General features: G+C 39.9%; 1 protein-coding gene across 1 annotated transcript; it reads left to right on the plus strand.

Moving 5' to 3' along the window:
• The first annotated feature begins 5,447 nt into the window (after positions 1-5,447).
• LOC134351316 (hemoglobin subunit alpha-like) lies at positions 5,448-6,851 on the plus strand. Its single transcript, XM_063057391.1, has 3 exons — positions 5,448-5,603; positions 5,829-6,036; positions 6,297-6,851. Exons 1-3 carry the CDS (start codon positions 5,509-5,511, stop codon positions 6,420-6,422), a joined length of 429 nt encoding a protein of 142 aa, XP_062913461.1. The 5' UTR covers positions 5,448-5,508; the 3' UTR covers positions 6,423-6,851.
• The last annotated feature ends 8,812 nt before the right edge of the window (positions 6,852-15,663 follow it).

The raw sequence follows: 15,663 nt of genomic DNA on the forward strand, positions 1-15,663 counted from the left end.
TAGTGATTTGTAGGGATAGTTTTCAGCAAGGCAAAGTGATAAGATTATGTAAAATAGATGGCAAAGAAGTACAATGCTCAATACCCAACAATAGAAAGTGGACTAGAGGAGTTATTTCGGGAATACCAACGAAAGTCACTATAGATGAGATTAAACAGAACATAGAAGGAGCAAAAATTCTTGAGGCCAAACTTTTGAGAGTTACAAGAAACGGGAAAAAGTGTGATAGTTTATCGGTAATGATTAACTTTGATGAAGAGAGATTGCCGACTAACGTTTACTTAGGGTGTATGTGTTATGCGGTTACAATATATATGCCACCGCCTTTAAGATGCTATAAATGTCAGAAATTCAGGCACATTGCGGTGGTCTGCAGAGGAAAACAAAGATGTGGGAGATGCGCTGGAGAACATGAATATGGGAAATGTGAAGCGGGAGCTAGGCTGAAATGCTGCAATTGTGGCGAGGAACACAGCGCAGCTTATCGAGGGTGCATTTATAGCAAGAAGGTGGCTGAGCTACAATATGTAAAAATAACTCAAGGAATCAGTTATGCAGAGACAGTGAAAGAATTTGATGGAAAAAAAGGCTGTCAAGCAAACAGGGAATAATAAACTGGTGAATTGTGAGAGCTGTAATATGAAAAATAAGGATACACTATTAATGAGTAGAAAGGATTTCATGCTTTTTATGGTGGATGCAATTAATTGTTCAGCGCAAACAAGCAAAAGAACTGGGAAAATTAAAATTATCGTCAAGTCTGCAGAAAAGCATCTTGGTATTAAAGGGATTATGTGGGAAGAAGTCGAAGAAACGCTGAATGGAGGATCCAACAGTTCACAGGAAGGGGAGATGGAATCTTAATGGCAGTACATTTATCGCCAATGGTCAAGAATTTAAGAAATGTTTCAGAACTTACATTAGATTATGAAGACACGTAGTCCTCTTTTATTGTCATTTAGTAAGGCATGCATTAAGAAATGATACAATATTTCCTCTGGTGTGATATCACAAAACACAGGACAGACCAAGACTGAAAAAACTGACAAAATCACATAATTATAACTTATAGTTACAACAGTGGAACAATACCATAACTTGATGAAGAATTCCATAAGCACAGTGAAGTTCAAAGTCTCTCAAATGTCCCACATCTCACGCAGACGGGAGAAGGAAGAAAAACTCTCCCTGCATGCCGACCACAATCTGACTCTGAGTCATCCAAAATCTTCGAGCTCTGATCAGCTCTCTGACACCGAGTACTGAGCGCCATCTCTGTCCGAATGATTCGACCTCCTTCTCCATCGCCAAAAGCAGGCAAGGCCGGGGATTTTGAGGCCTACCCTCCGAAAGATTCCCGACCACGCAGTAATGACAGCAGCGAATGAGTGTTTCAGAAATGTCCTCAGATTTTATGGTTGAAGCCCAAGGTAAATGTGCAGAACTCCAACAACAAGTAGAAGTACCTGACAAGAACAATGGTGAGTTGGAAAGAGATTGGAAAATGGAGGAAATTATTACAGGGATACAAAAGGAAAAGTAATTTGTTGCAAAGTGAATTATCTACATTCAGATTATAAAATGAAAACATGGAAACAAATGAAGAAGAACTCCGAGGACTCAGTAAACAACTGCAGGCTACGATCCAAGAAAAGGAAAACCTGAGAAAGCAGAAAGACTTGGAAAAACAGCAATTTTAAAAGTATAACGTGCGGTAATTACTATTCTTTAACAAGACAATTTTAGTCCTACAAGTGATGTAGATGAAATCAATGTAATTGAGGTAATGCAACTGCATGAAAATATGTGACAAAATTAGGGAAGAATAGTAGTGCGGCATTCTCTAATGAGCGCATTAAGCATTCACGAGGAATTGCAACTACAGAGTGATGTTAATAGAGAACTGCAGGCTAAACTAGATTGTCTAAAGTAGAGAACTCCAGGACATATTTGGTTGGAACACGAAGTCTAGCAGGTGGCGATAATGCATTGAAAACTGATTACCATCTGCCATAAAACAAAGGTGTGGTTGCTGGTTTGTCTTGTCCGTATCCCGTCCTCGCCTCCGTGGGGTAAGTCAGGCCGGCTTTGCTGTTACTCTGCGGTTGGATCTGTCCCTTCCTTGCCTCTGTTGGGTAAGCCACGCCATCTTTGCCATTACCCTGAGGCTGGACTGTTCCCTTCTCTTTCCCTTCCTTCTGGAGCCTTGCCTGCAACCTGGTCAAATTCTACCACCGGAGTGGGACCGGAGCCTTGCTGTGTCAAGATAAGGAACTGTCTATCATTGAGTTGAAACTGTCTCTGTGTCCATGCCTTCGCTAGGTAGGTCCAGCTGTTTGCTGCTACCTATTGTTAAGAAACGTCTCTGTGTCCATGCCTTCGCTAGGTAGGTCCAGCCATTTGCCACTACCTAGTGTTGAGAACCGTCTCGTTGTGTCCAGCATTCTGTGTAGAGTCCTGGCACCAAGCCCTGTTCCCAAGGAGGGGTCTTGGATCTATGTTCCGTGTACGAGTCCCGGCCCTAAGTCCTGCTCCCAAGGAGGGGTCCCGGCTCTGTGTTCCATGTCCCTGTGTTCCTGTCTCTCAAGTCCAAGGCTCCGTGTTCCTGTGCTCTAGACCAAGGCTCTGTGTTCCTGTCCTCCCCAAGACCAAGGATCTGTGTTCTGCGTTCCTGTCATCCCAAGACCAAGCTTCCAAGGTTCCTGTCGTCCCAAGTCCAAGGCTCAGCTGTCCTGAGTACCAAGTCAAGGGTCCATGTGCCTCGTCCTGTCCATGTGCCTCGTACTGTGCTGGAGTTCCCTCATCTTGCCCAGGAGTCTCTTGTTCTGTCCTGTAGCCTTACCTAGTCCTGTCTCCCAAGACCACATCATGTCTTTGCCTAGTTCCGGAGTCCGAGCCCAAGTCAAGACCCACGTTCTGGGTCCTTGTCCAGTCTCTGGCTCGGAGTCCAAACCCTAGCCTCGTCATGTCCTCGCCATGAAGTACCCAAGAGACTCTAACTACATCTGGTCCTGAACAAATACAAAAAAAAAGGATAAGATTGCTTTCAATAAACTAGTTAAAAGTATGAAGACAGGTGGAACTTTGCAATCAAACCCCCCCAAAATTCTACCGCCCCTGTAATGTAGCCTCCATCCCCAGATGTCCCAGGTGACCTGCTTGTCAGTCAGGATCATATACATCAGTTCTGAATCAGCAAGGCCATTCATCCCCCATCCCCTGTGCTCTCTGAGGTTCCTCCTACTGACAATGTAGTACCCAAGCCAAGATATATACACACACCACCAAGAGATAAAATGCCTTTGGTGTTATCCCCCCAGTTGCCAGTACCTCAAGTTGCCTCCAAACATATTGAATCTCCAGTTTAGTGACTAACTCTCAACTCATGGCACAGGATGATTCCTAGGGTTCTGTCTGGAAATAGAATTAGTCTATTTTTTTCCTTTGTTGGGAAAAAATGTTCTTTGTTTGTTGATTTTGATGATTACAATGTCAAATATTAATTGTTCAGCAGCTGGTCTGTGAAGGGGGACAAAACATTAAAATAAGGAGGGGACATGTTATGCATTCATGTATATTTTGTCCCTTACAACTTGCTGTCAAGCTTCCCTGTGTGTTACGTACTGAATGTAATGTGAAAGGGCATTCTGGGTAGATGGCTTACAAGTAAAATAAACAGTGGCACATTTGTTCCTCACTTCTCCATTTCTCATGTGTGTTACTCATGACACCCAGCTTCCCAGGACCACGAACATAACATGTGGTCTGACCAAAGCTTTATAAAGCGTCAGTATTACATCCTTGCTCCTGTATTCTAGTCTTTTCAAAATGAATGCAAGCATTGACTTCCCTTCCTTACCACCAACTCAACCTGCAAGTTAACCTGTAGGGAATCCTGCACAAGGACTCCCAGCTCCCTTTTTAAACTTTGCTTTTTGAGTTTTCTCTTCGTTGGAGCCTAAACCCTGAAAGTGTCCTGAGGTTTAGTTTCACAAAACAGGTTTAGCCACTTGAACAGTGAGATGATGGGAAATTTCTTCTCTTTGTGGTTGTGGCTCTTTGGAATACTCTACCTCAGTGTACTGTGGGTGTTGAGTTCATGTTGATTGGACTCAACACTGGGGATTGGTAGATAATTAGACTGTAATAGATCCAAGGATATGATGATCCAGCAAAAAAGTGGAGTTGAGGTTATCGAGCAGATCAACTAAGTTTTTACTGAATGAAAAGGTCATCTCAAAGGCTGAGTGGCTAAATCTTCATTCATTTCTTACGTTCACATCATGAAAGTCTATTACTGAAATGACAAAATTCCATCCAAAATGTTGTTGAAATAATAAATTCCACCCACCATATGCTAATAACATTCAGTTAAGTATTATAGTATCTCTACTCCATGTAAAATATATTCACTAGACATTGTTAAATCATTACATACAATTTCAGGCCAATCGCAAAATTATTTTAATTAAATATGGAAATAATAGATTTCTTAAAATAATCAGTTTTATATATTTCTCAGAGAGGAGTGATACATTAGATACAATGGCATACAACGTTGTATTTCTTTGCAACTCTGCTGACTCTTCCACTGCTTCTGCTCAGTCACACTAGTTATTTGATGTCTGGCAATGAATGAAAGAAATTTTGCTCCAAATGAGCTTTAGGAAGAATTAAAAATCATTTGCTTTGGCTGCATAATTCTGATATCAGAACCCATCTTCATCGGTCTCCCTTTAACTGTTTGATCATGTCTGTAAACTCAAACCTGAGCTGAGTTTTCTTCTCTAAATGTGCTTGTAACATCAGCTCAGTTCTCCCATGTCTATGTAATTCCAGTCCAATATTCCAAAGTTGCTCTGGCCACCCTTACGTCTTACACCCTCAATAGACTTGAGCATAACCAAATCCTTCAGTTGTATGCTAATACACATTACGTGATTCCACACCAACACACTTCCTGGTCCAGTATGGTTACATTATCATTCATTTTGCCCAGTCAGTTTCTGTGCAGTGTACACAGCAGGCATCTTGTGAATTTTGGAAAACCAAGTCTCCCTGCACACTGGGGTTAGACAGTTGTGAAATAAAAAGACTGATGGTGAGGAGGATGAATTTGAATGGGTGAATTCAATGTAAGATCCAGCCAAAAATAACAATAAAATGAAGTAAACTTATTATATCACGGTTAGTTTGAAAACACATATAGATAAATGAATTTTTATCTACATTTACTGACAACTGTTTGTCTAGATTTTAGCAAGAGCGCTTCAAATGAAATATACGAAGGTGGTGTTTAGCCTTTAGGAAACAGGATATCTTTGCTAACAGTTGTATGTGAACCAGACAACTAGTTCTCTATCCGCTATTGCCTCTTATCATTATATTACATAGGACCCAATGGGGTGGAGAGGGTGTGAATCTGTGTGAATTACAATAAATATGGACACACCAAGCCAGAAGCATCTCCTGGTTATTGAGAGATCTGAAAAAGTGAAAACTGCAATAATGGTGCTCTCTGACAGCATGAGAAGGGTTTTAGAAGAACTTGGCAGCCACATAAGGGCAAATGCTGAAGCTTGGGGTGCAGATGCTTTAGCCAGGTAATTTTCTTAGATTCATAGTATAATTAATGCATTTTCAGCTATTATTTGTAATCGTTAACATGTCTGCATTTCCCTATACAAAGACATTCTCTGCATAGAATTGAAGATTTTCCAAAATAATGTGATTGCTGGTCTGAAGAAAAATGAAATTTAATTCTAGGTGAGGTGTAGTGTATCTTGTGTCTGCAAATAATTTCTGCCTTCACTTTCCTGTTTCTGAAGGTTGTTTCAGCTCTGTCCTCAAACTAAGATGTACTTCAAGAAATTCAACGGCTTCAAAGCAAGTGATTCATGTGTCAAAATGCATGGTTACGTTGTAATGACAGCTGTGGCAGATGCAATCCGTAACTTGGACAACCTGAGTAATCACCTGGAACCTCTTGCCGAGAAACATGGTGAAGTAATATGTGTGGAACCTCCTAACTTTTTTGTATGTAACAATTTTACAGAATCTTCCTCATTGTCATAACACAAACTATGATATTGTAATTAGATCAGCAACTCTGAACTTTCAAATTTAATTAGCTGAAATTTCAGCAGTCTGGAAGTATCATCTTAATCAGCTTAGCTGGGAATATTTTGTCCTGTTACACTATACATAGGAAAGCAGTCAAAGTACAAACAATTAACACATGTTTAATGTATAAAATCACATGTTGATATTATGTTATTTATTTTTCACTTTTCCAGGTGTTCTCTAAGTGTATCACAGTTACCCTGGCCATTCACTTGCCTGCGTTCACCCCTGAAACCCACAATGCAGTCGACATATTCCTTCAGTTGCTTTCACATAACTTGAGCTCCAAGTACCGTTAAAGACACTATCAATAAACCATGGTGAATGACAGCAAGATCATCACTTAAATCTCCTCCTGCATGTTTTCTCAAGCTGTCTGCTAATAAATCATTAGTCCTGTAAACACACATAATGTGTTTGCTTTTGCTCCTGTTCTTTAATTAATTCCACATTTTGGCATTGATTAATTGTTATAACTGGTAAACTGGACTAAATAAACATTCCACACGCGTCAAAGTTGCTGGTGAACACAGCAGGCCAGGCAGCATCTCTAGGAAGAGGTACAGTCAATGTTTCAGGCTGAGACCCTTCGTCAGGACTAACTGAAGGAAGAGTTAGTAAGAGATTGAATTGAATTTCCAGCATCTGCACATGTTGCTTGAATTTCCAGCATCTGCAGAATTCCTATTGTTTGTATTGTGTAAATAAACATCACTTTTATCAATGTTTTATCGCTTGCTGTGGCTGATTTATTATGTATACCCAATTTCAGAAAAATACCTGTCGGATTTGTCGGTTAGCAAGAACACAAACAATACTGCAGGGTCTGTTTACCTCTATCACTAGATAACAACAAAGAGGAGAAAGAACTTGGACAAAACACCATTTAGCCAACAAATGTCTGTTTGCATAATAGTTACTTACGCACCCCCCCCGATATGTATATGAACGAGGCTCTCCGCAGAAATTTTTAAAAAGCAGACATCTGAAATTAGACATTAAAATCTTTCCATATAGCTTTTATGCATTCAGCAACATATGTTTAAGACTCTACTTGAGCCAAGTTTTACAGATTAAATATAAAGAATTTGTTTTAAAAAACATAGTTAATAATGCAATTTGAAATACTTAATCACATTATAAAAAAATTAAATATCCAGTGGTAACTAAGAGATCCTGGAAATCCATTGCAAGATATGAGGTAGAAAATTCTGTTCACAGAAAACAAATTTTGTAGTGGACTTCCACAGAAAATATTGTGGCAGACTTAATCAAGAACCAATTAGTTGGTTCACTGTGAGTAAAAGTAGAGTCCTACAGCCATATTGGTTTTGAGAAATGGTATTCTGCATGGATCAGTGATGAACCATTGTAGTTTGCAATTTACATTATTGATTTTAATTTTAGATTTGAAAATAAGAATTCTAAATTTTTGAATGACATGGAATTGTGGACGATATCAATTCTGAGAAAGACATGGAGATGGGAGATAAGCATCAGTGGCTGGAGAATCAAACAGATGCACTTATCTGCAAACAAAAGAAAGTCTGCAGATGCTGGAAATCTGAGCAGCACACACAAAATGCTGGAGGAGCTCAGCAGGCCAGGTAGCATCTATGGAAAAAAAGTACAGTTGAAGTTTCGGACCAAAACCCTTACACAGGACTTGTTATCTAAATTGTTCCACATATTAGCATGGCCATAAATGTAACCAAATATGGCTATTTATTCAGTGAGTTGCTGCGGTGCCTCCTGTAAATGGTAGAAACTGCTACATCTATGGTGGCAGTAAATGGTTGTGGATGTGGTGCCTATTAAGCAGGCTGTTGTGGTTTGTATGGTATCAAGTTTCTTCATTTGTGGAAAGTACTGCATTACAGTCCTGACATGATAGTTGTTGGGGGTGGGTAGGCTTTGAGTGTGAGGAGGTGAGTTTACTGTCCAATAAAAATTTACTAATCATCCCACCTACATTCTTATGCAAATCATTAATATAGATGTCAAACAATAAGGGATCAACTTGAGGTGTCTGCAACACAGCACTGTCCACAGACCTCTAATCTGAAAAAAAAACACCTCTCACTACTGACTTCTGCCTCTTGCTACCTAGCCGATCTAGTATCTAAGTGGCTCGCTCATCCTGGATTCTATGTGTTCTAAACTTCTTGAGCAGCCTACCGAATGGACCTTTTGAAAGGCATTGCTAAAATTTATGTAGGCCAGGGGTTCCCAATCTTTTTTATGCCATGGACCAATACCATTAAGCAAGGGGTCTGAGGACCCCAGATTGGGAACCCTTGATGTAGGCAATGCTTAGCACACTGCCCTTTTTAGTCTTCTTGGTCATCTACACAAAAAAAAAGACAAATTTGTGAGAACTGGTTTGCCATGCAAGAAGTCTTGGTGATTATCCTTAATTCATCCATTCTTTTCCAAATGTAAGTAACCTTGTTTCTCAGAATCCCTCTGAGTAACTGTCCCACTCTTCATTTAAGGTTCAAGTGCCATAATGTATTAGCTTATTCTACTGGCCCTCCTTAAGTAAAAGGACAGCATTAGCCGTTCTCCAGTCTCCCCAGTCACTCTGCTGTGGGTATTAAAGAAACAATGATCTCTGCCATGGTCCTAGCAATTCTCTCCATTGCTTCCCACAATATACTAGGTTCAAAGTTGAAAGTTCAAAGTAAATTTATTATCAAAGTACGTATGTGTCACCATATGCTACATTGAGATTCATTTTCTTGCAAGCATTCACAGTAGCACAAAGAATTACTGTGATGGACATTCACTTTTCAGGGCCCAAGAGGCTTATTGCTAACTTCAGCTATTTAGCATAGCAGCATGACCTTTCCTCATGAACAGAATTGGTTGTGACAAAGTTAAACTTCTAACCATATTCATTGTTCAGCTTCTTGTTGTGAACAAGAACCAGTCTTCAGTACTTAATGTAAATTTCTTGAACTAACCAGTTTGGAATTAAAAGGACAGCTTTGCAAACAGTGTTTCAGAGCACAGGTTGCTGGCCCAGAGAGGAGGTTGGTTGCGTCATTTGCGAAGTGAAGTGACAATGAGTCTTCTCGTCTGCATTTGCTAAAGGTGGGACAATGGGGTCATGTTAATTGGCCTACATAAAATAGGCAACTACAGCCTCTTCCCACACTGCCCCCTGTGGAAATGCCATTCCCTTTTTTCAGTTCCTTTATCTCCACTGCAGCTATTCCCAGGACGCGGTTTTCCTTTCCAAGCGTTCAGGGATGTCCTCCTTCTTTGTGGATCAGTGTTTCCCTTCCTCCACCGTTGAATGCCCTCATATGTATTTCCTCAATTTCCTGAATGTCTGCCCTCACCCACATCTTCCTGTTGCCTTAACAGGGATCGAGTTTCTGTGTCCCCGCCTGCCATCCCATGAGTCTCTGTGTTAAGCATATCAGTTTCCAGGACTCTCCCACCAAAAACATTGTTACCTCCCCTCCAGTCTGTTTTCCCTCTGTAATTCACTTGTCCTTTTGCCCCACCCCACTGTTCTCCCTCCTGGCACCCATCCCTGCAGGCAGAAGCAGTGTTACATCTGCTCATTCACCCCCCCACACCTCCATTTGGTGACCCAGGCAGTCCTTCCAGGTGAAGCAACACTTCACCCGTGAATCTTTTGGGGTCATCTGCTTGGGGAACTGCATTGTTGAGCACCCTCGTTCTCTCTGAAAGAACTGGGATTTCTGGTGGTGAACCATTTTAACTCCAGTCCCCATTTCCATTCTGACATGTTGGTCATGGCCTCCTCTACTGCCACGATGGGCCTATGCTCAGGTTGGAGGAGCAACGCCTCATATTCCACCTGATAGCATGAACATCTATTTCCCCAGCTTCTGGTGGTTTGACTCTTCTCTTCACCTTGCATGCCTTTCACCTCGCCCAGTGCTCCTCCTCCTCCTCCCCTTCTCCTCTGGTCCACTCTCCTCTGCTGTCAGATCCCTTCTCCTCTAGCCTTTTGGCTTTCACCTGTTGCCTCCAAGCTTTTTACTTCATACCCCCTTTCCCACCCTTCTGGCTTGTTATTTCCCCTCCGCTCACCTGTTCTGGTTTCTCCCCTCTTCCCTTCTAGTCCTGACGAAGGGTCTTGGCCCAAAACATCAACTGTTGATTCATTTCCATAGGTGCTGCTGACTGGCTGAGTTCTTTTATTCATTTACAGGATGTGGGCATCGCCAGCTAAGCCAGCATTTATTGCCCTTGAAAAGGTGGTGATGAGCTGCCTTCTTGAACTGGTGCAGTCCCTGAGGTGTAGGTACACCCACAGTGATGTTAGGGAGGGAATTCCATGATTTTGTCCCTGTGACAATGAAGGAACGGTGATGTTTCCAAGTCGGAATGGTGAGTGATTTAGAGGGGGATTTCCAAGTGGTGGTGTTCCCTGGTATCTGCTGTTCTCATCCTTCTGGATGGTAGTGATTGTGGGTCTGGAAGGTGCTGCCTTGGGAACTTTGGTGTGTTGTTGCAGTGCATCTTGTAGTTAGTACACACAGCCGCAACTGTTTGTCAATGGTGGAGGGATTGGATACTCGTGGAAGGGGTACCAATCAAGTGGCTGCCTTGTCCTGAATGGTGTCGAGCTTCTTGAGTGTTGATGGAGCTGCACACAACTAGGTAGATGGTGAGTATTCCATTAAACTTCTGACCTGAGCCTTGTAGGTGGTGAACAGGTTTTGGGGAGTCAGGAGGTGTGTTACACGCCGCAGGATTCCTAGCCTTTGACGTGCTGTGGTAGCCACGGTGTTTATATGGCTAGACCAGTTCAGTTTCCTGTCAATGGTAACCCCCAGAATGTTGATAGTAGGGGATTTGTGTGTGTGTTGCTCTGGATTTCCAGCATCTGAAGGATCTCTTGTGTTTTTGATTAACTACAGATACATTATTTGCCTTATTGTTATTGAATATAGAGAAGCTTGTAGACCAAATACTCTTTGTTACCTCACACAGCAAACAAGCTCACAGTATGATCAATCAATAGCTGTAGTATGTGTGTACTCCCAGCATTAATTGTGGAGTCTGGGATTTCTGTCCCCAGAAGTTTTAGACCATAGAGTCATAGAAATGTACAACACAGAGACAAGCCCTTCAGCCCATCTAGTCCATGCCAAAACCTTTTAAACTGTCAACACTCATTGATCTATAGTGGTACCATAGCCCTCTAAACCCCTACCTATCCAAACTTCTATTAAACATTAAAATCGAGTTTGCATGCACCACTTGCAGTGGCAGCTCATTCCACACTCTCACAGCCCTCTGAGTGAAGACATTTCCCCTCATGTTCCCTTAAACTTTTCACCTTTCACCCTTAAACCATCACCTCTGATTGTAGAACCACACAACCTTTGTGGAAAAAGCCTGCTAGCATTTACCCTTATCTATAGCCCTCATAATTTTGTATACCTCTATCAAATCTTCTCTCAACCTTCTATGTTCTAAGGAATAAAGTCCAAACCTATTTAATCTCTCCTTATAACTCAGGTCCTCCAGACCTGACAACGTCCTTGTAATTTTTCTCTGTACTCGTTCAATGTTATTTATATCTTTCCTGCAGGTAGGTGACCAAAACTGCACGCAATACTACAAATTTGGCCGCACCAACACCTTTTACAACTTCAACACAGCATCCCATCTCCTTTACTCAATTCTTTGATTTATGAAGGCCAATGTGCCAGAAACTTTCTTTATGACCCTATCTACCCGTGATGCCACTTTCAATGACCTATGGACCTGTATTCCCAGATCCCTTTGTTCTACTACACTCCTCAGTGGTCTACCGTTCACTGTGTAAGACCTACCCTGGTTGGTTCTACTGAAGTGCAAAACCTTACTCTTGTCTGCATTAAATTCCATCAGCCCATTTTTTCCAGCTGATTCAGATCCCACTACAAGCCATGATAGCCTTGGTGTCACCTGTAAATTTGCTGATCCAGTTAACCTCATTATCATCCAGATTGTTGATACAGATGACAGACAACAATGGACACAGTACCAATCCCTGTGGCACTCTGCTAGCCACAGGCCACCAGTCACAGAGGCAACTATTCAGTCCCACTCTCTGGCTTCTCCCACAAAGCCAATGTCTAATGCTGACGACTCGATCTGAGATGTCTTGGATCATGACACCTGGGTGGCGACATACCATCCAGGAATCCTGTTCTCATACTCCTTTCTGTTCCCCTAACTAACGAACCACCTATCCACACAGCTCGCCTTTTCTCCTCCCTTCACTTCTGAATCATAGAGTCAGACTCAGTGCCAAAGACCAGCCTTTCCTCTGCTTGGTCATCCCTGCCAACAGTATCCACAGTGATATTCCTGTTGTTGAGAGGGAAAGCCACAAGGGTACTCTGCAGTGGCTCCTTAACCTCTTTTCCCTTCCTGACTGTCACCCAGTTTCCTGGGTCCTGCACCTTAGGTGTAACTACTTCTCTATATGTCCTATCCATCACTCCCTCAGCTTCCCGAATGACCCGGAGTTCATCCAGTTCCAGCTCCTTTCTTTCTTTTTCAATCTTTTTATTAATTTCAAAATACAGAAACAGAACATAGCCATAATACAAATAGAAGGAGATGTAATGTTACACTTAAAAATATTAATTGCAAAACCAAGTAGTGGAAATTAACAAAGCTCTCAAACATGTAGAACTAACTACGGATAATACAAAATAAAAAAAACTGGAAAAAAAAATGAAAAAGAAAAAAAAACAAAACAAAAAAAAACCCATCCCCAAAGAAAAACAAAATTAATCAACTAACCTAAAAGACTTGGACAAAACCAACAACTTAAAAATGGAAAAGAAGAAAACCTTAGTGTCGACGACTCCATTCCCCTCCAACAACAGTACAGGGAGATAAAACAAGTTTGGAAATGATCAAATTACATCAAATGAAAATGCTGAATGAATGGCCTCCAAGTTTTTTCAAACTTAATAGAAGGGTCATAAACTACACTTCTAATTTTCTCCAAATTCAAACACACCATAGTTTGTGAAAACCAATGAAATAGAGTAGGAGGGTTGATCTCTTTCCAATTCAACAAAATGGACCTTCTAGCTATTAAAGTAAGAAATGCAATCATCCTTCGTGATGAAGAGGTTAAATTATTTAAGTCTATCATTGGTAGTCCAAAGATAGCAGTAATTGGATGAGGTTGTAAGTCTATATTTAGGACTGTTGAAATAATATCGAAAATATCTTTCCAATATTTCTCCAACAGGGGACATAACCAAAACATGTGGGTTAAAGAAGCTATCTCGGAATGACATCTGTCACATATTGGATTAATATAAGAATAATAACGAGATAGTTTATCTTTGGACATATGAGCCCGGTGCACTACTTTAAACTGTATCAACCTACGCTTAGCACACACAGAGGATGAATTCACCAACTGAAGAATTTTTTCCCATTTTTCAGTCGGTATATTAATCTCAAGTTCTCTTTCCCAGTCAGCTTTGATTTTATTAGAAGCATCAGGACATAGATTCATAATTATATTATATATAATTGCTACTACACTTTTCTGAGAGAGATTTAAATCTAAGATTTTTTCCAAAGTGTCCATTGGATATGGACGTGGAAAATTAGGATAGACAGTAATTAAGAAGTTTCTAATCTGTAGATATCTAAAAAAGTGAGATCTGGGTAAGTTATATTTATTAGAGAGTTGATCAAAAGACATAAAACAGTTATCCAAGAATAAATCGCGAAAAGATATTATACCTTTGGTTTTCCAATCAAAGTAAGCTTGATCCATCGTAGAAGGTTGAAAAAGAAAATTTGATATAATAGGACTTGCTAGAATAAATTGATTAAACCCAAAAAATCTTCGGAATTGAAACCATATACGTAAAGTATGCTTAACTATTGGGTTGTTCATTTGTTTATATGATTTAAAAGAAGTAAAAGGAAGTAAAGTTCCTAAAACCGAACCCAAGGAGAACCCTTGTAATGAATTAGATTCAAGATTTCCCCAATGAGGGTTTAAAGATGCGTCCAAATCTTGTAACTCGAATTTTAAATATCGAATATTAATTGCCCAATAATAGAATCTAAAATTCGGGAGGGCGAGCCCCCCCTCCTTTTTAGATTTCTGTAGATACCTTTTACCTAACCTAGGATTTTTATTCTGCCAAATATAAGAGGAAATTTTTGAATCTACGTTATCAAAAAAAGATTTTGGGATAAAAATTGGAACTGATTGGAATATATACAAAAATTTAGGCAAAATGATTATCTTAATAGCATTAATCCGACCAATCAAAGACAAAGAGATTGGGGACCATTTGGTAAATAAAAGTTTAATCTGATCAATTAAAGGTAAAAAATTAGCTTTAAATAAATCTTTATACTTTTCGTAATTGTTATCCCTAAATATATAAATGAATCAGTAACCAATTTAAATGGTAAACGTCCATAAATAGGTACATGCTTATTTAAAGGGAATAATTCACTCTTACTAAGATTCAATTTGTAACCAGAGAAGTTACTAAATTGAGCTAACAGATCTAAGATAGCAGGAATTGACTTCTCCGGGTTAGAGATGTATAACAACAAATCATCTGCATATAATGATAATTTATGTATTTCATTTCCACGGGTAATACTAACAATATTTGGCGAGTCACGAATAGCAATTGCTAAAGGTTCAAGAGCAATATTAAATAGTAAAGGACTAAGAGGGCAACCTTGCCTAGTACCACGAAAAAGAGGAAAAAACGGAGATCTATAATTATTTGTACAAACCGAGGCTACCGGGGAGTAATATAACAATTTAATCCAAGATATAAATGTCAAATTAAAATTAAATTTCTCAAGAACATTAAATAAATAAGGCCATTCAACTCTGTCAAAGGCTTTCTCGGCATCTAATGAGATAATACATTCCGGGGTAGTAAATGAGGGGGTATAAACAATATTCATTAACCTCCTAATATTAAAGGATGAATAGCAATTTTTAATAAATCCGGTTTGATCCATAGAAATAATTTGAGGTAACACCTTCTCCAGTCTAGTTGCTAGAATTTTAAAAAAAATTTTAGAGTCTACATTCAGAAGAGATATCGGTCTGTATGATGCACAATCAGTAGGATCTTTATTCTTTTTAAGAATTAAGGAAATAGAGGCTTCATAAAACGATTGTGGTAATTTACCTAAGCTGATTGCTTCCTTGAATATTCTAGACAACTTAGAAGAAAGAATGGAGGAAAAAAATTTTAAAAATTCCACTGTAAACCCATCCGGACCGGGTGCTTTACCGGAATTCAATGATGAGATTGCAGTTATTATTTCTTCCTCTGAAATGGAAGTTTCTAACGATAGGCAATCTTTGGGTGATAGTTTCGGAAAACTGAATTTACTTAAAAAATCATGCATGGAATTAGAATCATGAGGAAAATCAGAGTGATATAAAGAGGTATAAAATTCTTGAAAGGTTTGGTTTATCCCAACATGATCAACTGTGAAAGTATCATCCTGTTCAGTACCAGCTCCTTAATGTGCAGTGTTAGA

The sequence above is a fragment of the Mobula hypostoma genome, chromosome 9, assembly GCF_963921235.1.
Source record: "Mobula hypostoma chromosome 9, sMobHyp1.1, whole genome shotgun sequence".
Classification (NCBI taxonomy): Eukaryota; Metazoa; Chordata; class Chondrichthyes; order Myliobatiformes; family Myliobatidae; genus Mobula; species Mobula hypostoma.

Bases quoted from the DNA above. Each gene is read 5' to 3' on its own strand.
- LOC134351316 (XM_063057391.1), top strand. From the start codon at position 5,509: ATGGTGCTCTCTGACAGCATGAGAAGGGTTTTAGAAGAACTTGGCAGC. The intron at 5,604-5,828 runs GTAATTTTCTTA...CTGTTTCTGAAG, and splicing joins GGTGCAGATGCTTTAGCCAG to GTTGTTTCAGCTCTGTCCTC. The intron at 6,037-6,296 runs GTATGTAACAAT...TCACTTTTCCAG, and splicing joins TGGAACCTCCTAACTTTTTT to GTGTTCTCTAAGTGTATCAC.